The sequence below is a fragment of the Propithecus coquereli genome, unplaced genomic scaffold (assembly GCF_000956105.1).
Source record: "Propithecus coquereli isolate 6110/MARCELLA unplaced genomic scaffold, Pcoq_1.0 Scaffold9, whole genome shotgun sequence".
Classification (NCBI taxonomy): domain Eukaryota; kingdom Metazoa; phylum Chordata; class Mammalia; order Primates; family Indriidae; genus Propithecus; species Propithecus coquereli.
This window is the reverse complement of record NW_012155284.1, coordinates 4,721,482-4,743,123: the sequence shown is the minus strand read 5'-3', so window position 1 is coordinate 4,743,123 and position 21,642 is coordinate 4,721,482. Positions and strand designations below refer to the sequence as shown.

General features: G+C 32.4%; 1 protein-coding gene across 1 annotated transcript in view; it reads right to left on the bottom strand.

Annotated features, from left to right (window-relative positions):
• AP3B1 (adaptor-related protein complex 3, beta 1 subunit) overlaps positions 1 to 21,642 on the bottom strand; it is a 271,170-nt gene that overhangs the window by 133,102 nt on the left and 116,426 nt on the right. Inside the window, exons 7-13 of the mRNA XM_012664483.1 lie at positions 18,533 to 18,688; positions 14,493 to 14,590; positions 12,757 to 12,811; positions 12,599 to 12,670; positions 10,648 to 10,710; positions 7,571 to 7,703; positions 1,951 to 2,060 (exon numbers count right to left, since the gene is read on the bottom strand). Coding sequence (XP_012519937.1) covers positions 1,951 to 2,060; positions 7,571 to 7,703; positions 10,648 to 10,710; positions 12,599 to 12,670; positions 12,757 to 12,811; positions 14,493 to 14,590; positions 18,533 to 18,688 — 687 coding nt within the window. The remainder of the gene's footprint in view (positions 1 to 1,950; positions 2,061 to 7,570; positions 7,704 to 10,647; positions 10,711 to 12,598; positions 12,671 to 12,756; positions 12,812 to 14,492; positions 14,591 to 18,532; positions 18,689 to 21,642) is intronic.

The following is a 21,642-nucleotide window of genomic DNA, read 5'->3' as shown; positions in this document are numbered from 1 at the left end:
GTAAGTCGTGGAGTCCAGACTAATATTTGTCGTTTGATTTAATTTTTTTAACATAATTTCAGATTTACAGGAAAGTTGCAAGAAGAGTAAAAATAATTTCTGGATACACTTCCCCCAGATTCTCCAAATGTTAACATTTTGCTACATTTGTGTTAGCTATCTCTCTAGGTATACACACACATTTTGTTTTCTTCATCGATAAAATTGTAGATATGCCCTTATTCCCCAAAATACTTCAGTGTCAACTTCCTAAAAAAAGGAATGCCCTTACCCAATCACAGTAAAACAATTTTAAAATCAGGAAACTAAATACTGAACCAATACTATTATCTAATCTATACATTTTATTGAGATTTTGCCAATTGTTCCTATAATATCTTCTATAGAAAAAGAAAAGACAAAATTATGTGAGGCATAGTATTGTCATGTTCTTTTTGTCTCTTTTAATCTGAAAAAGTACCTGAGTTTTCCTTTGCATTTCATGACACTGACATTTATAAAAAGAGTACAGTTATTTTGTAGAATACCGTTGATTTGGGGTTATCTCATGTTTCCTACTGATTATATTCAAGTCATTCGCTTTGGACAGGAATGTAATAGTCCTGATGCTGAGTTCTTTTTAGTGTATCATATCAGAAGGCACATGATCCCTTTAATGGCAATGTTAACTATGTTCATTTGGTTAAGATTGTATTTGCCAGGTTTCTCCATTATAAGTCACTATTTTAACCTTCAGAATTAAAAAGTGCCTTAAGAGGATATACTTTGAGACTGTGCAAATATACTGTTACTCAAATTTTCACCTATTAGTTTTTAGTATTTGTTAATAATTCTTACCTGAATCAATTATCGTTGTGTTAGTTGGCAGTCAGTGATGTTCTAATTCCATCATTCCTTCTGCATCTACTGGTTGTCTCTGAATTGTAAGGAAGAGCTTCCCTTTCTCCCCTATTGAATCACTTATTCATTCATTCCAATGTAGACTTAGAGATTCTTACCCTATGCCATGGGTTATAATCCTTTCACTATTATTAATTTTTTTGCTGAAATTGGCCAGCTGGCAGCCCCTTCAAGATGGCTCTTGGGTCCTTTTGTCATGTCTCTATCACTCTTACTTTCCTGCTTTTGTTTGACTCAACAAGATGTTCCAAGCTCATCTTGTTCTTTCTTTACCCTAGGTCTGAAATCAGCCATTTCTCTAAGGAATCCTGGTTCCTTTAAGTGCAGAGTAGTATTTAAAAATGAAGATCTACCCATAAAAAGTAATGAAGTACTATATTCTATAACATGCATGAACCTTGAAAACATGCTAAGTGAAAGAAGCCAGAAAGAAAAGGCCACATAGAATAGGCGTATCTACAGAGATAAAAAATAGATTAGTGGTGGCCAGGGCATAGAGCAAAGGGAGGCTGTACAGTTTCACTAAGGGACGTTTTTAGGGGTGATAAAAATGTTCTGCAATTACATAGTGGTGATGATTGCACAAGCTTATGAATATACCAAAACCCAACAAATTATATACTTCAAAAGGGTGAATTTTATGGTATAAAATTATATCTCAATTAAAAAGAGAAAGAGATCTAGGTACAAGTGTACTCACTGGTACTGGGTTATTATTGTTTCCAGGCCGTCTCAAAGGACAGCACTGGGAAATAGATGCTTGTATTTTCATTTACACTTTCATATGTGACACATAAATGTGTATATATACTCACACGACACCTAGCTATCTATATTAAAAACCCATGAAGCTCACACTGCTATCTCCAATTCCAATCTAACACGGTAAGTCTCATTCTATCCTTGCCCCTTTTTAGATTTGTAATTACCTTCCTACAACAGCACAAAATCTTAGACCGCAATTTGAATCCAGTTCAGTTCTCCTAACCACTACCACATACTGAATAAAATTCAGTAGAATTCGGCAAACATCTCTTAACTGATACTCACAGTGATACTGTCCAAGAGTTTGGCCATATGTTTAATAATTTCACCATGTTGTGCAGGTTGCATTTGAAGTAATTTCTTTATAACAACCACACTTTCAGCAACAACTATTTCTGAAAAAGACAAGACATTATTCATATTAAGTATGTGTAATTCAAGCAAAATGCAATATGCTTGGTAAAATGTAAACGTAAATTAGCAAAACATTCTACATGTCTTAAAAGACCACGTGAAAAGAATAACCATGAATGTGTTCCCAAATTTGGGGGGTAAACACCTGTCTTAAGTAGAAAAGAACCTCTGTTGCTGTCTCCTAGTTTCTGTTATCCACTTCTAATCTCTGCTTCTTTAGATCAGGAAAGCAACAGAGGTTAGATTATACTGCTCACCATAGTGTTCTGTGTCTTTAGCTTTCAACCAGAGCTCTCAAATATTGCTCTTTGATGCCTACCAATTATATAGTGGTAATCAAATATCTACAATCTAAACATTTCCCCTATTCTATAGAAAACAGCAAGCTAAAAAAATTTCCTTAAGTGATATGTCCAGAAAAGTGAGTAGTAAAGATTAGTAGCAGCAGGAAAGATGTTACTGTAGAAACAGCATAGAAGAATGGGACTTGAGAGCTGGATTGTCTCTATTTGTCCCATGAGTTCACTCTTTCTTTCTCTCCCCAGCTCTGTGCCCTCAGAGGTCCACCTGTAGACTACATCAACCAGACTCCCCTCCCCCTGGCTTCTAGCGGCAATAGGAAGCACCAGCAGGAGATCTGGGGAGAGAGGAGAAAATATTTATTATCCTATATCCTTCCCCTGCCAGCCTCCCACCTATCACATGCAATCCTCTACTAAAGGTATCAGTTCCTGTGAGTGGCTCTCTCCTGCAGGGTCTGGTAACTGTGCATCCTCCTCATGCCCCTTCCCTTCAATCCTAGGTATGGCAAGGGCTTCCTACTGTTGCTAGCCTGTTGCCCTAGAGTGCTACATCATACCTTGTTGGTTTCCCTTAATCCTGCCCACACTGTATAAACAGTTCCTTCATTAAATTTTCTTCAATCCCCCTTGTAAGTGTGCCATCTGTTTCTTGCTAGGGCTTTAACTAATACAGTAACTGCTACTGGAAGTGGCTAGGAAGGAAATCCTCAAATCAGAATTATGGGATTGAGTTATCATACTAAAGTGGCTAATCAGTGGTCCAGTTACCTTTGGGTGGCACCAGTAGAGAAATGTAATATAACTAGTTTGAGAACCTGACCTAATGGAATAAATCTTATATAAACTATTATAAATGCTACCAATGTCAACAAAATAAATCAATATTGCCTTTATTTATTATTTTGACATTTTTTTATTAATAGGTCTTCATAAATATTAGAGATTCCCTGGTATATACTAAAAAGGTTTATTTTAATATTATACTGGAAATATCATGATTTGTGTCCTGTTACTTTCTCTGAAAATTATTTTATCTTGCTCTCAAGAATATAAACAAAATTTATCATTCTAACCATTATAAAATATATGTATTTCAAACTGTATAACTTTCTCCATGGGAATGAAAAATTAACTAATAGTTAACTAACATTAATGCTTTAGTTTACAAAATGATGTCATATTTAATTTTCTTCTCACAATAACAAAAGGTAGATAACCTACTATTATCATTTTAAAGAGAAGAGAGATGCACTGGAATTATGACTTTGTCCAAAATTCAATCTCAGAACCAGGATGTACCATTCTATCTATAATAATGTTCTATTATTATTATGAGCAGGTATTACTTCTAAAAAGACCACTTCTTTGTGCTATGAGAAAGACAAAGGTAAATCAGAATGAGACCCTGTCCTCATTAAGCTTACATTCTAGTAGAAAAAATAAAATGGTTATGTAATTACTAGCAAAGCAATATATGGTGAGTATAGTTTTAAAGAATCCATAGTATAAAAATCAATATTTTAAAAATGTATTGTTGCAAAACTAGCCTAAGGAAAAAATGTTACATTATTTTAATTATCCATAATACAAAGGCAGGATTGGTTATAGTTGAAAGATGTATTTGCAATATTATATATCCTTTGGAGCTATATTAGTTTTGTATTGTTGCTGTCAGAGATTACTACAAACAGAGTAACTTAAAACAACACAAATTTTCATCTTACAGTTCCGAAGTCAGAAGTCTAATAGCTCTTATGAGGCTAAAATCACGCTGTCAACAGGGTTGCATTCCCTCTGGAGGTTCTAGGGGTGGAAATCTGTTCTTTGCCTTTTCCAATTTCTCGAGGCTGCCCCACCTTTCTTGTTTCAAGCTTCCCTCCTAACAATCACATCACTCTGACCTCTGCTTCTGACATCTTCTGACTTTCCTGCCTCCCTCTTTCTTTATAAAGGCATTTTTGATAACATTGGGCCCATCCGAATAATCTCCTCATCTCTAAAACCTTAACTAATCACATCTGCAAAGGCCCTTTTGCCATATAAGGTAACATATTCACAGGTTCAGGGCATTAGGACCTAGGAACCCTTGAGGGGCCATTATTCTACCTACCACAGGTTCCTTCTCATTCCCTTCAAGGAATTCCACACTACTTTTCCTTTATGCTACCTTTTGGTTTCCAAAGCCCTCAGCACTGTGGTGTTGCCCCACCAGAAGCGCAAAATGATCCTATGTGCTGGACCTGTCCTAGCTTCCTCCTTGTCCTCAACTAAACTTAATGGACCTAACTCTAAGAAATACAGTGTACTATTACACACATTTTACAAATGAGGAATCAGGTAGATTAGGTAATTTACTCAAGATACCATCAACATTGAAACATAGATAATCTAGTTCTACATGTAAGCAAATAGCTGGCAACAGAGTAAGTGGACAGTATATGGGGAGACTATAGTATACTCGTTTTATATTACTATCTCTTTTCATTAGACTATGAGCTCCATAAAGGCAAGAATCTTTTATAAGCTAAATGAGTACTATATTAATGTATTCAACATTTATTAAATATCTCAACTAATTCACGTCCTCAGTAAATGCTTATTGAATTATTAAAAAACTAAACAAAAAAAGGTCTTCCATTGCTAATCCTTTCAGTTTACAGAAGATGGCAATAAGGTTATTCAGGCAAGCAAATTTTGCTAATATGTTACCTGAAATAAATTATCTCAGGCAACTAAATTATCCTAAGTCAACTGAAATGCAGATTTCTCCTACTAAACGTCCTTAAAAAATTTGCTTATCAAATTAACCTTAGATAGTGACAATGGACTATTTTAGGGCAAGCTTCGAGTCTGCTTAGAAAAGTCCTCAAAAACATACACATACGCAAAACTACAGATCTAAGAGAAATAGATTAAACATATATATAAAACACTGGAGTCTAAATGCTGTCCCTGAAGTTTAAAGATACATTATCTAAAGAGACGATGGGATATCAATTTCACTATAAAATCAAAGAATCACAGATTCTTAAAAGTCACAAAAAATCTTGCAGATTTTAAAGAAACTAAGGCTACATTCATAGTTATTTATTTCAAAAAGTAGATCTTTTAATAGGAAGTGGAAGGGGCTCTACTGTTAAAAATACTGTAAAATGTTCTTTTATGTTATTGATTTTAATATAGTCTCATTTGTTTAACCTCTTAATTTTATTGAGCCAGATTTCCACACTACAAAAAAAATGCAGCATATATGATAAAGAGATAATTAATTGGGTATTATAGGTTAATGATGATTATACAACCAGAACCTGGACAACGCAATTTATGTTTGTTAATATTCGAACTGGAAAAAAATCCATAGCTATAAAGAGTTTTGATTTACCAAAAACAAAAGCCTAAACATTAAAATATCAGATTTTAAATTAGTAAATCTTCCTACTCTTTGTGAGTGATTACATATAATATTGATCTTCCAGTATCTAATTATAAAACAACCTATTCTTCCCTTAAAAGTGCTATAGGGGTAGGACATTTATCTTTTAAATCAAAGTGAATAAAAATATTGTTTGATAAGTTAATGTGTTATAAAGCTGAAGCTTTAAAATCCACAGCTTGAAATTATCATATTAGAAAAAAGAGTCAAAAAATAAAATTGAGAAAAATTGAATATGTTTTGTATTTGAAAGAACTAATCAGTGTTCTAACTAGTTTCCGGTGGGTTTTTTTTTTTTTTTTTGGTATGCTACTAAATTGTAAAGAACAATTACTCTGGTAAACTTTGGTTCATAATCTTTAATATTCTGGAATTACCTTCCCAAGGAGTGTATTTTATTTGGTCAAATAGAAGTCATTATTAAAGGTACGGGAAAATAAAAAACATGGTTTTACAGTCACATTTTAAAGTGTGACACAGAAACAGAGACAAAAATATTAGTCGTTGTTAAAAATAAGGATAGATAAAATGGATGACATTTATCATCCTATCTCCCCTGTTACTTTGTACAGACAAAAAATTTTTTTAAACTATGTCCTTGATAATTTTTGTTGGCATTTATCTGAAATTTTAATACTACATGTAGACAAATGTTCTGTCGTAACATCTTGAGTTTACAGGTACAAGTTTAAAATTTTATGTTCACAAAAAAATCAATGTTATTTAGGAATAAATTCTTTCAACTTTTTTCATCAGAAGTAATTTCAACAATGTTACTGTTTTCTAAAGAGATCTACATGTGGGAAAAGATAATTAGGGATAACAGGATTATTGTCATGAAAAGTTATTTTTCAAATAAAATATTAAAAATAATCAATTTTGTTATGTTTCACCTCATGTCTATGTCATATGTGCCTGTATCTAGACATAACATAAGTATATATTTAAAATTCCACTAATAATTTCAATGATTTTACACAGGAAATTATGCTTTTTCAAAAAAAATTTCATTTTGATCAAATATACAATTATAACAAGTCTTCTAAATAAATTATTTTAAAGGTAAAAGTTGAATTGTTTTTCTTTCTCTAAATGGCCCCATTAATTCTAAAGCCATACCTATAGAAATAGCTGACACTTTACCGCAGAACAATATAAAATCTAGATTACATATTTTACTGGATATTACCTATAGAGTTTTACCAAACACTTAGATATCGTTTGGCTTAAAATATGAAGCTGTACCAAATTGATGGTTTTTGAATCTAGTTAATCTTTAATATAAAATTATTAGATGAATTTCTGGGGGGAAAAAACATTGAAGGTACACAGTTAACGTATTTTTTGATCTAGCCACTGCTCCACGTTATAAAGTCATTTGCCTGCTTTTAGCACCCTCTGCAGGTGAACCAATATTATGCATGACTTATAGGTCATTAAAAAGCAGTAAAATAGAACCTTTGTGCAAAGGGTACAATGAAGGTGGTTAAACTGTCAAGAATTAAAACAAACAAATTAAACTTTCTTAGTTCTGTTGAGGCAAAACAATGCTAGCTAAATTATCTAATTTACTTAAGAAAACCAGAATGTGTGCATTTCTGTTCATTTCAAGGACAAAATGCTACTTATTGTGACTATACTAATGACATATTGGAAAAATTAAAATGCAAAGTTAAAAAAGGTTACAACTTACAGATAATACCAAAAATACTCAAATTACAAATCACTTGAAAATAAAACGAAACTGTCAACTTACCATCCCTGTTGGACAGCAGACAGACCAGGCCATTGAGGCATGTATCAGTGACTTCTGAGATATTGGTTGCACATCTGCCTATAGTCTGAATAGTAGCTGCTGCAAATTGTTTATCTTGGCTTTTCACATAGGTCTAGAAAATATTAGTTCAATTCGTTTACATGTTGGTACTATGAAGTGAACCAAAAACCCTATTATATTAAGCTTTGTCAACATATAAGAATTTCAGAATACATAATCTTCTCATAAACACAATAGGAGGCCTGACTGATGACTTAGATTAACTTAGTTTTGTTTTTTTACTTAAAGAATGTGCCTATAGAAGAAGCACATTTTCAAGCCAGGCTCATTCACCTGTGGCCACAGTGGCTTGAGACTCCAAAACAGATAGTAGGGAGCAGTCACCCAAAGACAGCAATTAGTTTAAGTGCAAGGTTGAAAGAGATGATGAGAACTCTCTCTTTGGAGGTTTCAGTTCATTTAACCAGCAGCATCTGTGAATCTATGAAAAAAAAGGGTCACTTTTTCAGAGACACTAACTCTAAAAATTGGGAGAAAAGGAGTAAGACCAGTATGCTATTCACAAACATTTTACTTTCAAGATGGTATCACAATGGTTGCAAAACCCTAACAACAGCTACAGTGAACAGCATTTCAATAAAGACTATAAATACTCAGTTCACAATACAATATCATACTTTTGAAATAGCTTTTCTTTAGAAGTATACTTTTAAAAACACTTTAAACAGCATGTTTATACAAACTTAAAAATAAAAAATCACTGATTAACAATTGAATGTTAAAATATATTTACAAAATTTATAATGGTCCTAAGAGAATTTCACTTTGGTTAGAACTTTCCCAATTTAAAAAAGTAAGCTTTCATTGTTAACAGAAACAAATGTACTTTTAATATGCATATTTATATTTTATATATTATATATACATAGGATTTAAAATCCCATTTTCAACTGAAATTTTTTAAAAAGACTCCCAACCTCAAATGAGAAGTACACAATTTAAAATTAACACTATGGTTATCTAAAATACAAGAGAGATATATACATTTAAATGGTGTCTAAATGACAAGTGAGGGAGAGAATCTAAGAATAGCTGAAAAAAAAAAGGACAAATTTAGTAAGAAAGGGACCAAGAAGGTGATTAAATATGAAGAAATAAACAAATTAAACTTCCCTAGTTCCACGAAGGTAACACCAACTATACTTAAAACTGTTCCTAAATAGATTATCCAATTTTCCTCAATTAAAAAAAAATACTTATGAATCTTTAGAAAAATTTCCTATTTTACTAAAAAAGTTATTAAAAACAGTGTTTAACTATGAACATAACACATAAATAGAAATAAAGTACAAATTTAGACAATGATAAAAATGAATATGTGAAGAAAGAATATGTTTAATAGTTTGACTAAAAAATGGGCCTTATTAAATATCCTGATCCTAAATGAAACAACTAAATCACAAACATTCTCAAACAGGTCTAGTGTGTGACCTCTATACAACCAAACACTTCCTTAAGATTACCTAAGATTCCCTTCCTACAATTCCAGGAGAATTGACATAAGCAGAAAATAGACAGGAGAAGACACCCAAAGAGATTACACAGGACAACAGAAAAAGGGACAAGAGCAAACACGAAAACCAAAACTCAAAGATTAATAAATAAATAAAATATAAGAATGAAGTAAAAATCAAATTCAGCAATGATCTATAGCTAATAAGATTACTGGATAAGAACTTAAGACACTACATTTTTTGGCATATAAATATAAGTGTGTCTCCAAGACATCTTAATTTTATAAGGAATTTTTTTAGAAAAACACATAGCATGAAAAAGTAATCCAGTTATGAAAATATATATCATGGATATGCCATAATATTCTACTATTCCTCAAAAAACTTTAAAACCACACAGCTAAAAAGAAATAAAGGGTCTATATAGCTAAAAAGAAATTTAATATGGGCTTATAGAAGAATTACGGCAACAAAATAAATTAAATCTATAAAAGTTAGGCATTGATAAAAACTCTGTGACTAGTGTGCAGCATGTGGAATGTTTTTGTTAAGAAAACTGCCGATGGCTCACGCCTGTAATCCTAGCTCTCTGGGAGGCCGAGGCGGGTGGATTGTTTGAGCTCAGGAGTTCGAAAACAGCCTGAGCAAGAGCGAGACCCTGTCTCTACTAAAATTAGAAAAATTAGCCAATCGTGGTGGCGCATGCCTGTAGTCCCAGCTACTTGGGAGGCTGAGGCAGTAGGATGGCTTTAGCCCAGGAGTTTGAGGTTGCTGTGAGCTAGGATGACCCATGGCACTCTAGCCCGGGCAACATAGTGAGAATCTGTCTCAAAAAAAAAAAAAAAAAAAAAAAAAGGAAAACTGCCGATGAGATGTAAAACTCATACTACTGACATAAAGTTTTCTATTGCTGTGCTCCATCACTGAGGCTTCAGAGATGACCCTTCCATCATAAAAGGCATCGTGTCCATCAAGTAATTTTTGAATAGTATTTTTTTGGGAAATAAGCTAAGAAGCAACTCATCCATCAGCATGTATGGTGTAAAAATACAAAAAAGAAAAAAAGAAAAAGAAAAACAACAATTAAAAAAATCATGGTGGGGTACTTATAAACCAAATGTTTTCGAGTTGTACATGAGGCTAAAATTGTACAGTGTCTAAAATAGTGATAGGTCAATCGAACAGGGACAACCAGGTAAGAAATGAAGCCATTTTCATGAGTGCAGAGTACAGACAGGACTACAGGTGATGACAACACAAAAAGATAACATCCTTTCCAGAAATGAAATTCCAAACAAAGTTAAAATCAAAGTCTTTAAAATACTATGAAAACATGAAAGGAAGTATTATTCCATTTCCTTTAAGTTGTAAATTTGTAGTTAAAGGTTATCATTAAAAATTTATCAATTTCTTAGTTGTCATTGTTGCCCCAAATCACTATTTACATAATTACATATTTCTAGATGAGGAAAGATACAAGTTTAACTTAAGAATTGAACATATGTTTTAGAAGTTATTTTATAATTAGCATTATACACATACCTGAAATTCTCGAAGAAGAGTTGATATGTTAGCTTCATTTGCCAGGTTTGTCAAAATTTCAAGCTATGGTAGAAAAAAAGAGAAAGTAAAGATTTTAAAACATAAGTAAAAATAAACTTAATAAAGCCTAGGCATCTAATTGAAAGGTAATTTCTATTTTTAAAAAATCACACTGCCACCAATGTGATGAGGCATTATACCCTTCAAGGTGAATTTAGTCTGTCTTATGCTGATAGAGAGACTAGACAATTACTAGTTCTTAAAAAATAATTAGAAAAAGGAGACTCCTACACCTTACTCATTGTTTGTCCCAACTTTATATCTAATTAACTTAAACAATTTAAGCTAGTTTAATTTTTGCCTTTTGTTAGTAAAGTTAGAAAACAATTTGCCCTCCATCTAATACATGCTTTCCAGATACCAGTTGTCTTGATTTGTTCTCCTACATTCTACCATCCCAAATACTTAGACATTTTAATTCCCTCTTCTGGATTTATAGATATAATAAATATGTAATTATAAGTCCATCTCCAATGGGCTTGCAAAAAAACTTTTTTTTTACTCATAAAAAAATAGTTAATCTGAAGAAAAGCAAGAAAAAGAAAAAAGGAAGAGAACAGATGAGACAAACAGAAAATAAGACATGGACACATAAATACACTCATATCAATAATTACATTAAAAGTAAATGATCTAAACATTCCAATTAAAAGGCACAGATTGTAGAAGGAGTTCTTTATATATTCTGGGTACAAGCCATTTATTCAGATACATGTACTGAGAAGGTTTTCTCCCAGATTATGGCTTAACTTCTCATTTTATTTTGGTGACTATATTTTAACTTTTTGAACAACTTTTTAAAAATAATCTCAATCATACAAAAAGTTACATGTATAGTATAAAGAACTTTTTTTCCTCTCTGAACAATTTGAGACTATAGTTGCCAATCTGATGCCATATCATCCCCAAACACTTATGTATATTTCCTATAAAAAAGGACATGTTCTACAGACCACAATACAACCAAGAAAATTGGGAAATTAACACTGATGTATTACTTCTGTGCAATTGTCACTACACATTTAAGTTTCATTAATTGTCTCAATAATGTATAATGACAGGATCCAGTTCAATATCCCATATTATATTTACTTTTCCCCTTAAGTATGAATTAGAGTCATGAAAGTCAAAAAAAACTAAGAAACTGAGACTTTTGATGATTAGAAACCAGATTTTTTATAAAATATCCTTCAATTTGGGTGTGTCTTGGATTTTCTTATGATTGAACTCAGTTTCTATGTGAATAATACATAATTCTAATATTTACTGAATAGTCCATCTTTTCCCCATTGGTTTGTAATGTCTCTTCTATTATACAGTAAATTTTTACTTACTTTTCTTTCTAAATATCATACTGTTTTAATCATTATAGCTTTATACTCCTAACTTCACTCTACATTGTAGTTATCTTTCTCTGAAAACAACACTCTTTCGTAATCCCTTGTGTCAACATAAACTGTGCTTCTCACCTACTCCCAACCCTTCAACCTCCCAATCAACCTACCAACAACAAAAAAATTGACAATGTCATTCTTTTAAGATCCTTCCAAACATCATCTTTTCCAAAGCTTTCAAAGAATTAGTCTCACCTTTCTGTTTTCACGGCACTCAATTCAAATTGCTGTATCACTTAAAATACACAGTGCTAAAATTATCTATTTACATGCTTGTCTCCTTCGGCATGAGTTATCCAAGGTGTAGGCAGCATGTCTTAACTTTATCAGAATGTAACACAGTAACTATTAATAGTACATAAGAATATAGATGAGAAAGTATAAAGAAAAATCCTTAAATGTATCGGACTCCGTTTTTCAGATGCTAGAAAGTTATAGCACTATCTCTGCAAAGTAAACACGTATTAAGAGCATGTGAAAAATGAAAACATACACACCTTCAGTGTCTTGATCATAGTTGGATCAGTTGACCTAACATAGAAACTCTTCAAATAAGGTTCAAACATGCCCTAAATCACAAAAATAAATATATAAATACATTTATGGTACTAATATGTTCATTTTCCTGTTAAATTGTGTGTCCTAATGTACATACCTTTCTTTGAATTGACATAGTTGCTATATTTTGTAGGACAATATACTGCACCTCCCTAGAAATTAAAAGAGAATTTTCACTGGGTATATTTTCCAATGAAACATCTTTGAGTAAACAGTACAATAATGAAAAAGAATCAGCAATAAGTTATATAATAAATTAGAAGTGATTTGTCATGAGGAAGAATTAAAACCAATTTTATAATAATGTGCTCTTAAAATACAAAGTCAATATTGTATCTGCTTTGAACACATACAAGGAAGGTATTCTTAGAGTTAATGGGGTAAACATGACCACAGTGCTAATGTAAACTCTGACTGAAGGCTCATTCTGTCACTCAATTCTGCCCAGAGTGAAGGCCAGATTTAAAAAGCAGTCACATGATATTTTTATTTATATTTTTATGTCCAAATATATAATAAATGAACTGAATCTGGTATAAGGTTTCATGTGAAAGATCCATTCCAGATCTTTCTGATACCCTTTGAACTAGCCAAAGAAAAGAAAAATTATTTGAACTGACAAAAGAGAAAAGAATGACTAGGTATAAAGACAGAGGGACCAGCAACACAAAGGAAATGGCATCTCACTTGTTACCAAGGAATAACAAAATCTAGTCAAAGGCTAAAGTTGAGTGCTAAGTTCTAGGTTAAGGGCAAAAATAAATATATATCTTTTTTCCCCACCCAGTTAGTGGAAGTAAGCACTCAATGAAAAAACAAAATTTTTAATTTAAAACAATTCATTATTGCAAAATATCTAAGGCGTGCTCAATAGCTGAAACAAAGTTACTCTTAAATACAGAAAACAAACAAAAAATATCTCATCTTAAACTTGAAATCATGCTTCTCATGTTACATGTCATGGGAAATCAGTACAAGTGTTTTGAATTGTTGACCTGAATCACTGAATTATAAGGAGGTAAAATTAAAAAGAAGGTGGCATGCTTCCTTGCTTTCTATGTAAATATCTATAAAAACTAAAAGAATATGTAATTCTTTAAAATCAATAGCTATTAAAAATATAGCTCTCTTCACATATGTGCATAGAGGGAAGTATAACTCAATGGAAATCCAACAGGGGGAGGGGAGAAGAGGGGATGGGCAAAAACCTACCTAAGGGGTATGATGAACACTATCTAGGTGACAGGCACACTTATAACCCTGACTCAAGCATTACAAAAGTCATCCACATAACCAAAAACATTTGCATCCCCATAATACTTTGAAATAAAAAAATATATATAGCGTTTTTTTTTTGAAGAGTTTATTAATTTGCTAGCATATGAGGAGGTTGGCAGACTCTTGTCTCAAAATACCAATGTCCTGTTTCTGTATAGCTCTCTTTTTAAAATAGAGCAAACCACAGTAATTAAGTCAATCTGATAGCACCTCAGTATAGTTTTTCAGCAATTCCAGATTTACTAAAACTCCCAAACATCATTATTGTCATACCTAAAAATATCAAACACTAAGCTACTAGTGACAGCATATACTACTCTATGCCACAAATATTTTCGATCTCTTTGGGCTAAGGTTAAAAAATTTTCAATATTTATCATTAAGTTTGAGATAAATGTTATAAATCCTTTTATATTGATCCCCATAAGTATGAAATCTTGTTGATACAATGTAAGCAGAGCTACTTATTAAATGCCTGAAAGATAGATTATATTTGTTCAAACATTACTTTTGAAGAAACACAAAAGAAAAAACATATATAAAATATCGACTTACCTATTGCTACGAAGTAAACGCACTAGTGATTTAGAAATAATTCCAGTTTCAGATTTTGGTGCTATGTGCCAATACAGCTGAGCAACTGCCATAACCACCTAAAAGATAAAGCATGAAAATAATAGGAACTAGGAACACTAGAGCATTCTACAATTTCAAAATACATTATTAGATATTGTTTCCTTTAACTCATACAAAATTTCTGTGAAGTAAGATAAAATATGTTATTATTTGTAGTGAGTTGAAGAAGTCCCCTCCTCCAAATTTTTGTCTGTCCTCAGAATGTGATCTTATTTAGGAGATGGGTCTCTACAGAAATGATTAAGGTAAGGACTGAAATGAGACCATGCTGGATTCGAATAGGCCCTACATTCAATCAGAGTGTCCTTATAAGAGACAGAAAAAGACACAGAGAAGAAGGCAATGTGAAAATGGAGGCAGAGATTAGAGTGATGCATCTACCAGCCAAGAAATGCCAAGAACTGCTAGCAACCACCAGAAGCTGGGAAAGAGAAGCTTTTTCCCTCAGAGCCTCCAGAGGAAACCAACGCTGTTTACAACCTGATTTTGGACTTCTGATTTACTGAAATGTGAGAATAAATTTCTGTTGTTTTAATCCACCCAGTTTGTGGCAATTTGTATGATAGTGCTAGGAAACTGATACATCCTCAGAAAAGAAAATAGATGTTAAATGAACTACTCAAGATGTGACAGCCAGTATGTGGCAAAGCTCAACAAGACACTCAAAATTCCATGCTCCTCCTAGTGCTGCTACCACTGCTCTGAGACTGGGAATTTTTAAGGATTGTAAGCATGCCTTTCAAAATGAAGCCAGATACTTCAGTATAACAGTAAAAGTAGGCTGAAAGAAAGAAAAATCAGCACATTTAAGTTATAATGAAAGGAACTCCATTAAAACAATACATCTAAAGCAGCATTTGAAATGATTTTTTTTTCAAAATACAGACCTTAAAAATAGTCTTTAGTTCAAAGCCATTATAAGGGTGATTAGAGTTTCTCTGTCTCAAAATATACGAGTACTGTGTTTCCGCTAAGTGCCTTCACACTTAGATTCAGAGTGACAACTGCAGAGACATAGCTATAGGACAGTAGGCAGCACATGAGAGTGCTTGAGGTAAAGAGAGTTTCTTCTGAAACTAAAAAACCGTATTTTAAAAATTACAGATTACAGGGTCCTAAATTTACTGTTGTTTGGCATTTGTTGTACTTTTCTACAAGACTGATTATGCTTTTAGATATCAGTTGAGAATTTTAGGAGTGCAAGAATATCTCATTTCTTCACTTATGATCTATAAAATATGCTTCAATTATAGAATAAACTCTCCTAAATTTAAAATCTTACAAAGATAAAAGAATCCCAATTAATGATTGACCTAATACAACATGATAGTCATTTGTAAAAATATTAAAGCACATAGCTGGCAAATTATTTAGTATATGACAGAAAAGAAAATTGAAGCTTAATTTTAATGGAAAATTGAAGCTTAATTTTAATGTATTTTATACATCACAATTAAATGCTATTCCATCATAAATAATAAGTCCAATCCTACTGGCAAGAACATAAACTGTACTTTCTATATATGTCAATGTTTTTAAAATTCTAGCTTCCACTTGGTATGTCATTCATTCTAATATATTAGGGCATTCCAAAATCCAAAAGGACTAAACAATCTTCTTTTTCCTCAATATTTGCAAATCCAACAGTTTAAAGTTTCTTCTAAACTCAAAATTTGAAATGTATAGGCTAATTTATAAAAGCCAAGAGGAGAGCTCCCAAAACTTCAAAATCCAAAAAGACTAAAAATATACAGTCTCAAAGGCGTTCTACAGTTACATCATGTATGTTCATAATAAAGTACAAACTATATTCACTTTTCTATTCTTAAATATTCACACCACTATCACCTTATTTTAGACTGTTAACATTCTATTTCCAGCTTCTATCTGCAATTCAATCTACACAGCAATGACTAAGTTTTCTGAAACAAATTCTCAAAGTCTCTCCATAAACCTGAGTATAAGGTTAAGAAAAAAGCTATTCACAATTCTTCAAAAGTCAGCCTTTACGTATATTTAGCAGCATCGAAAAACAGGGTACCAAAATATACTACGACAAAAAGTAAACTATCTTGATTTGTTTCATCATTTGAGAACAATTTTGATCAGTAAGTACTTGAACTTTAAAATCAATTTCTAAGACAAAGATAAATTAACAGTGATTCACTCATAAAGCAGAGTTTTAGATGGCAAATTGCAGCTACCTAACTAGTGTCTGGCTAAGCTAGGGCACACTAAAATAATATCATATTTGACAACATCAGTGGCATAATATTTTTGTTATGACTGAACATGGTTACTGAATAATGATTTGGAAACAATTACTAGGTGTATGATAAAAACTGCTGCTGATTACTAAGATATACAAAGTTGTAAACTCTAAATTCTCAAGAATCAGAAAACAGAAAATAATTCAAGTAAAGTTCCTCATATTCAAAGTTTTCCCTAATATAAGAAAACAATTCATTAAGAATATTTTGATTAAAAAAATTTTAAGAAAATGTTTAACTTAAATTCATCAAGTCTTTAGATGTAACTTCCAGTTAACAGGAAACACAGGGTTTAAAAGAATAAATTAAATGACATTATAAAAGCAGCAACCAGACAAATTGAGAAGGACATTCTGCAGGACTTGAGAGGCTTTAAACAATTTAACAACCAGGTGTAATGCATGAGATAATGGTTTGGATAAACTATCTAAAAAGGACAATTTAAGATAAATTGGTATTTTATGAGATGAAATTTTATTGAAATAGAAAGGTGGAGAGAACTGACTAGGAAAAAAAGCAGCTTAAAAATTACTACACATGGTAAGATTTTTATCTTGGTTAAAAATATATATGTACATATATATGTGAATATATGTATATTTATGCAGACAAAAAAAGATCTGGAAGAAAATGCACTAAGATATTATAATGATTTCTGAGTGATGAGAATGTGATGTTTTAATTTTTTTTTTAGTTTTACTAATTTATATTTTCTAATTTTTTATTGTGTACATGTATTCTTCTAAAATATAAAAGGTTATTTAAAAAGATGTCAAACAAAAAAAAAACCTTAGGTCTCAAACAAAGATGATTTTTAGTTACTATTACTACCAATGTAAGTTTACTATGTATGAGGTATTACTTTTGCTATACTTTAGTTTCTTAAAAATTCTGTCAGATAGGCTGGGGGTGGTGGCTCATGCCTGTAATCCTAGCACTCTAGGAGGCAGGGATCATTTAAGCTCAGTAGGTCGAGACCAGCCTGAGCAATAGCAAGACCCTGTCTCTACTAAAAAAATAGAAAGAAATTAGCTGAACAACTAAAAATATACAGAAAAAATTAGCCGGGCATGGTGGCACATGCCTGTGGTCCTAGCTACTCACGAGGCTGAGGCAGAAGGACTGCTTGAGCCCAGGAGTTTGAGGTTGCTGTGAGCTAGCCTGACGCCACGGCACTCTAGCCCAGGCAACAGAGCAACACTCTGTCTCAAAAAAAAAAAAAAAAAAAAAAAAATTCTGTTACATAGATAGAAACATTATGGACTCTTAAACACAATGGAGTAACTGAGAAATATACGGTCTTTGCATAAAGGCTAATATAATTAATTGAGAAACAACTTGGGCTCATAACTTATATTAATTAAAAAGCCAATTAACAAAACTATAGAAAAGCAAATGAAGTCCATTAGGCCAACAACTACCAAACCAGGTATTCTCATCAAAACCTAATTCTGCATACCTGGAAACATTGAAGGCTGAAACAAATTTAGGCATTACTTTCCAGAAATTAGTTCTCTAAATGTATAGCTTATATTTCACACTGTATTTCCAAATATGCATTACATGTGTTTGGTAAGTAAACAAACAAATGCTCCATTAGCATACATACACTCATTTACTAAATTTACATACTTTTCATTACTATTTTTAAAAATCTGTGAATTATTTCTTAGAAGGATTTTAACGTACCGCTGCATTCCTGCTCTGAAGCAAAGGCTTTGTATTTCTAATCAAGAGTCTGTGGTCTGGATCCATAGCATATGTCTTCTTTTTTTTGTCAGTCTTTTCCTTCTGTTCGTCATCAGATTCATAGAAATTCTTTTCATTGTCTTCTAGACCATCATCCTACAATAAAAGAAACCCAATCCCAAGATTAGTTCACACCTTGAACAACAGCTCAAGTGATTATACAGTCAAAGAAAACTTTTTTTTAAAACATCTACAATAACATTTTACTGTTATAATGTACTACTGTTGGGGCAATTTCAAAAAATATACAGGCCTGGCACAGGGGCTCATATCTAGTCCTAGCACTTTGAGAGGCCAAGGAAGGAGGATAGCTTGAGCCCCGGAGTTTGAGACCAGCCTGAGCAATAGCAAGACCCTGTCTCTACTAAAAAAATAGAAAGAAATTAGCTGAACAACTAAAAATATACAGAAAAAATTAGCCGGGCATGGTGGCACATGCCTGTGGTCCTAGCTACTCACGAGGCTGAGGCAGAAGGACTGCTTGAGCCCAGGAGTTTGAGGTTGCTGTGAGCTAGCCTGACGCCACGGCACTCTAGCCCAGGCAACAGAGCAACACTCTGTCTTTAAATACATACACACATACATATACACATATTTTTAAAAATAAAATAAAAAATAAAAATATTATACAACTTAGATGGAATAAAAGCCTTGATTTTTTTCTTATTTTATAACACAGTAACAGTGCCATAGATGATGTTTCCACTATATTACATAGTTAATCTTTGAGTATTAAATCCCCATAGAAATACTTATAGTTCCCTACCTATAGGGAACACATGACCACTAGATTCTAACAAAGCCTATAATATGACACTACACAAAACCTCAAAACTATTTCCATAAATTGTCAGTTACCCTATAACTAGACCAAAGAGTCAGAAGAAGGAGGAAAACTGTATGAATAGTAACATAAAGGAAATCATAATAAAGCTTGACAGGTAAAAACTAGTGATTAAGTACATCCCTGAGTTGTTTGAAAAAAGTCTCAGTCTGAGATTTATGAATATCCATAAGAGTTGATTCCAGGTTTTTGTTTTAAATTCTTTATCTACCCCAATAAAATATGCCTACCTACAGGCATTTAGTCCCCAAAATAAACAAACAAAAAGAACACAAACACAATAATATCCACATACATCCAATTCAACTACTGTTTAGAGGTAATTTTTGTTACCAGGTATTTGAAACATATTTTCTGCTTCTGGGAAGATGGAATTGATATACTTTTTCTAATTTCTCTCACTAAATACAACTAGAAACACAAAACATTACATATAAAACAAACATAAGAAGACTCTGAAAGGCAATGAGAAGAAGGAAGATTGGATAGGGACCTCAGGACCCAAAGAATGACACAACAGTAAGCTTCCTGAGTTTACTTTTTATCTCATCTCTCCAAGACCAGATGCTGGAGAAGCTGGCAACAAGTACAGAAAAAACAAACTCCCAAAGGACCAAGATAGGGGAAGTCTAGCAAGACAGAAAACTTTTAGAAATAATTATTCTAGTGCAGCCAACTTCAAAGAAAAAACTACAGCTCTACCCCCATTCCTACCAGTAAAGGCTGAGATGATGATCCTAGACTTTCACTAGGCTGTAATGTGATGCCCCAACCACCCTATCAAGGTGGTTTCAGAAAAGGCTGGAATGGGACCAAGATTTTCATCCTCACCAGGAAGTAATAAGAACCCTCATGGTGTCACTAGAGATCAAGTGGGGTGCTTGGACTTCTAAGCCTACCCATTAGTGACATAGTGACCTTATTCCTCCCCAGTGTGATGATGTCAGAGGATGACTAGAGGACAGTCAGGACTTGAAGCGCCACACCTAGTAGTAACCAAAGCCATTCCCCCATACCACGGTGAGTATCAGTGAAAGATACATGTGGAACAATAATAATGAGGCACTTCTATCCCTCCCAGACAGACAGCTATCAGAGCAGGACTAGCTGGGAGCTACTCCCATGCAAAGAGATACATTCAAATTAACCATAGATAAATAAAAATGGAATTTTAAAAAATGTTTAAATAACCCACAGGAAGACAACAGAAAAACAGAGAAATGAAGAACAGAGAGAACAAATGAAACAAAAAATAAAATGGCAGGCTTAACACTGAAAAATCAATAATTAGATTAAATATAAATAAATATACCAATTAAAAGACAAACACTGGAAGAGTAGATTGAAATACATGACCCAACTATATTCTGTCTATAAGAAACTCACTTCAAATACAAAGATACAGACAAGCTGAAAGTAAAAGGATGGAAAAAATATGTAATATGCTAATATTAATCAAAGAAAAACAGGAATGGCTATATTAATATTAGATAAAGTACATGTCAGAGCAAAGAAAATTACTACAGACAGAGGGGGACATTATATAATGATAAAATGGATAATCTACAATGAAGGTTATATATCATATAATTCCATTTATTTAACATTCTTGAAACGACAAAATTGTAGAAATAGAGAAAGATTAATGGTTGCCAGGGCTTAAGTATTGGGAGGGCAGAGTTAAGCATCCAGAAGAAAGTGTGTTTAGTTATAAAATGGCAATATAAATGATCCTGTGATGGAAATAGTCTGAATCTTGACTGTATCAATGTCAATATCCTGGTTATACTGTACTATAGTTTTGTAAGATATTACCATTGGGGGAAACTGAGGAAGGGTTACCAGATCTCTCTGAATTATTTCTTATAACTGCATGTGAATCTAAATTATCTTTTTAAAAAAGCTTAATTGAATACAATTGAGATAAAAATCAGTAAATTATTTAAAAGCAATATGTATGTATTTATGCATTGTCATAATATAATTAAAAAATCATGTAAAATGATTTAGGTTAATATCATTTAATGAAGTATTTTTCCCTTGCTAAGTGTCTGCAGATAATGCACAATCTTTACATAAATCTTGATATAAGTATCACTGCAAAACACTTTTAATGAAAAGTACAAGTTTTATACTTTTCATGAAAAGTACAACTTTCTCTTATTAGTTCAGTGTTTTTTAAATCCACAATAAAAATATTAAGAAA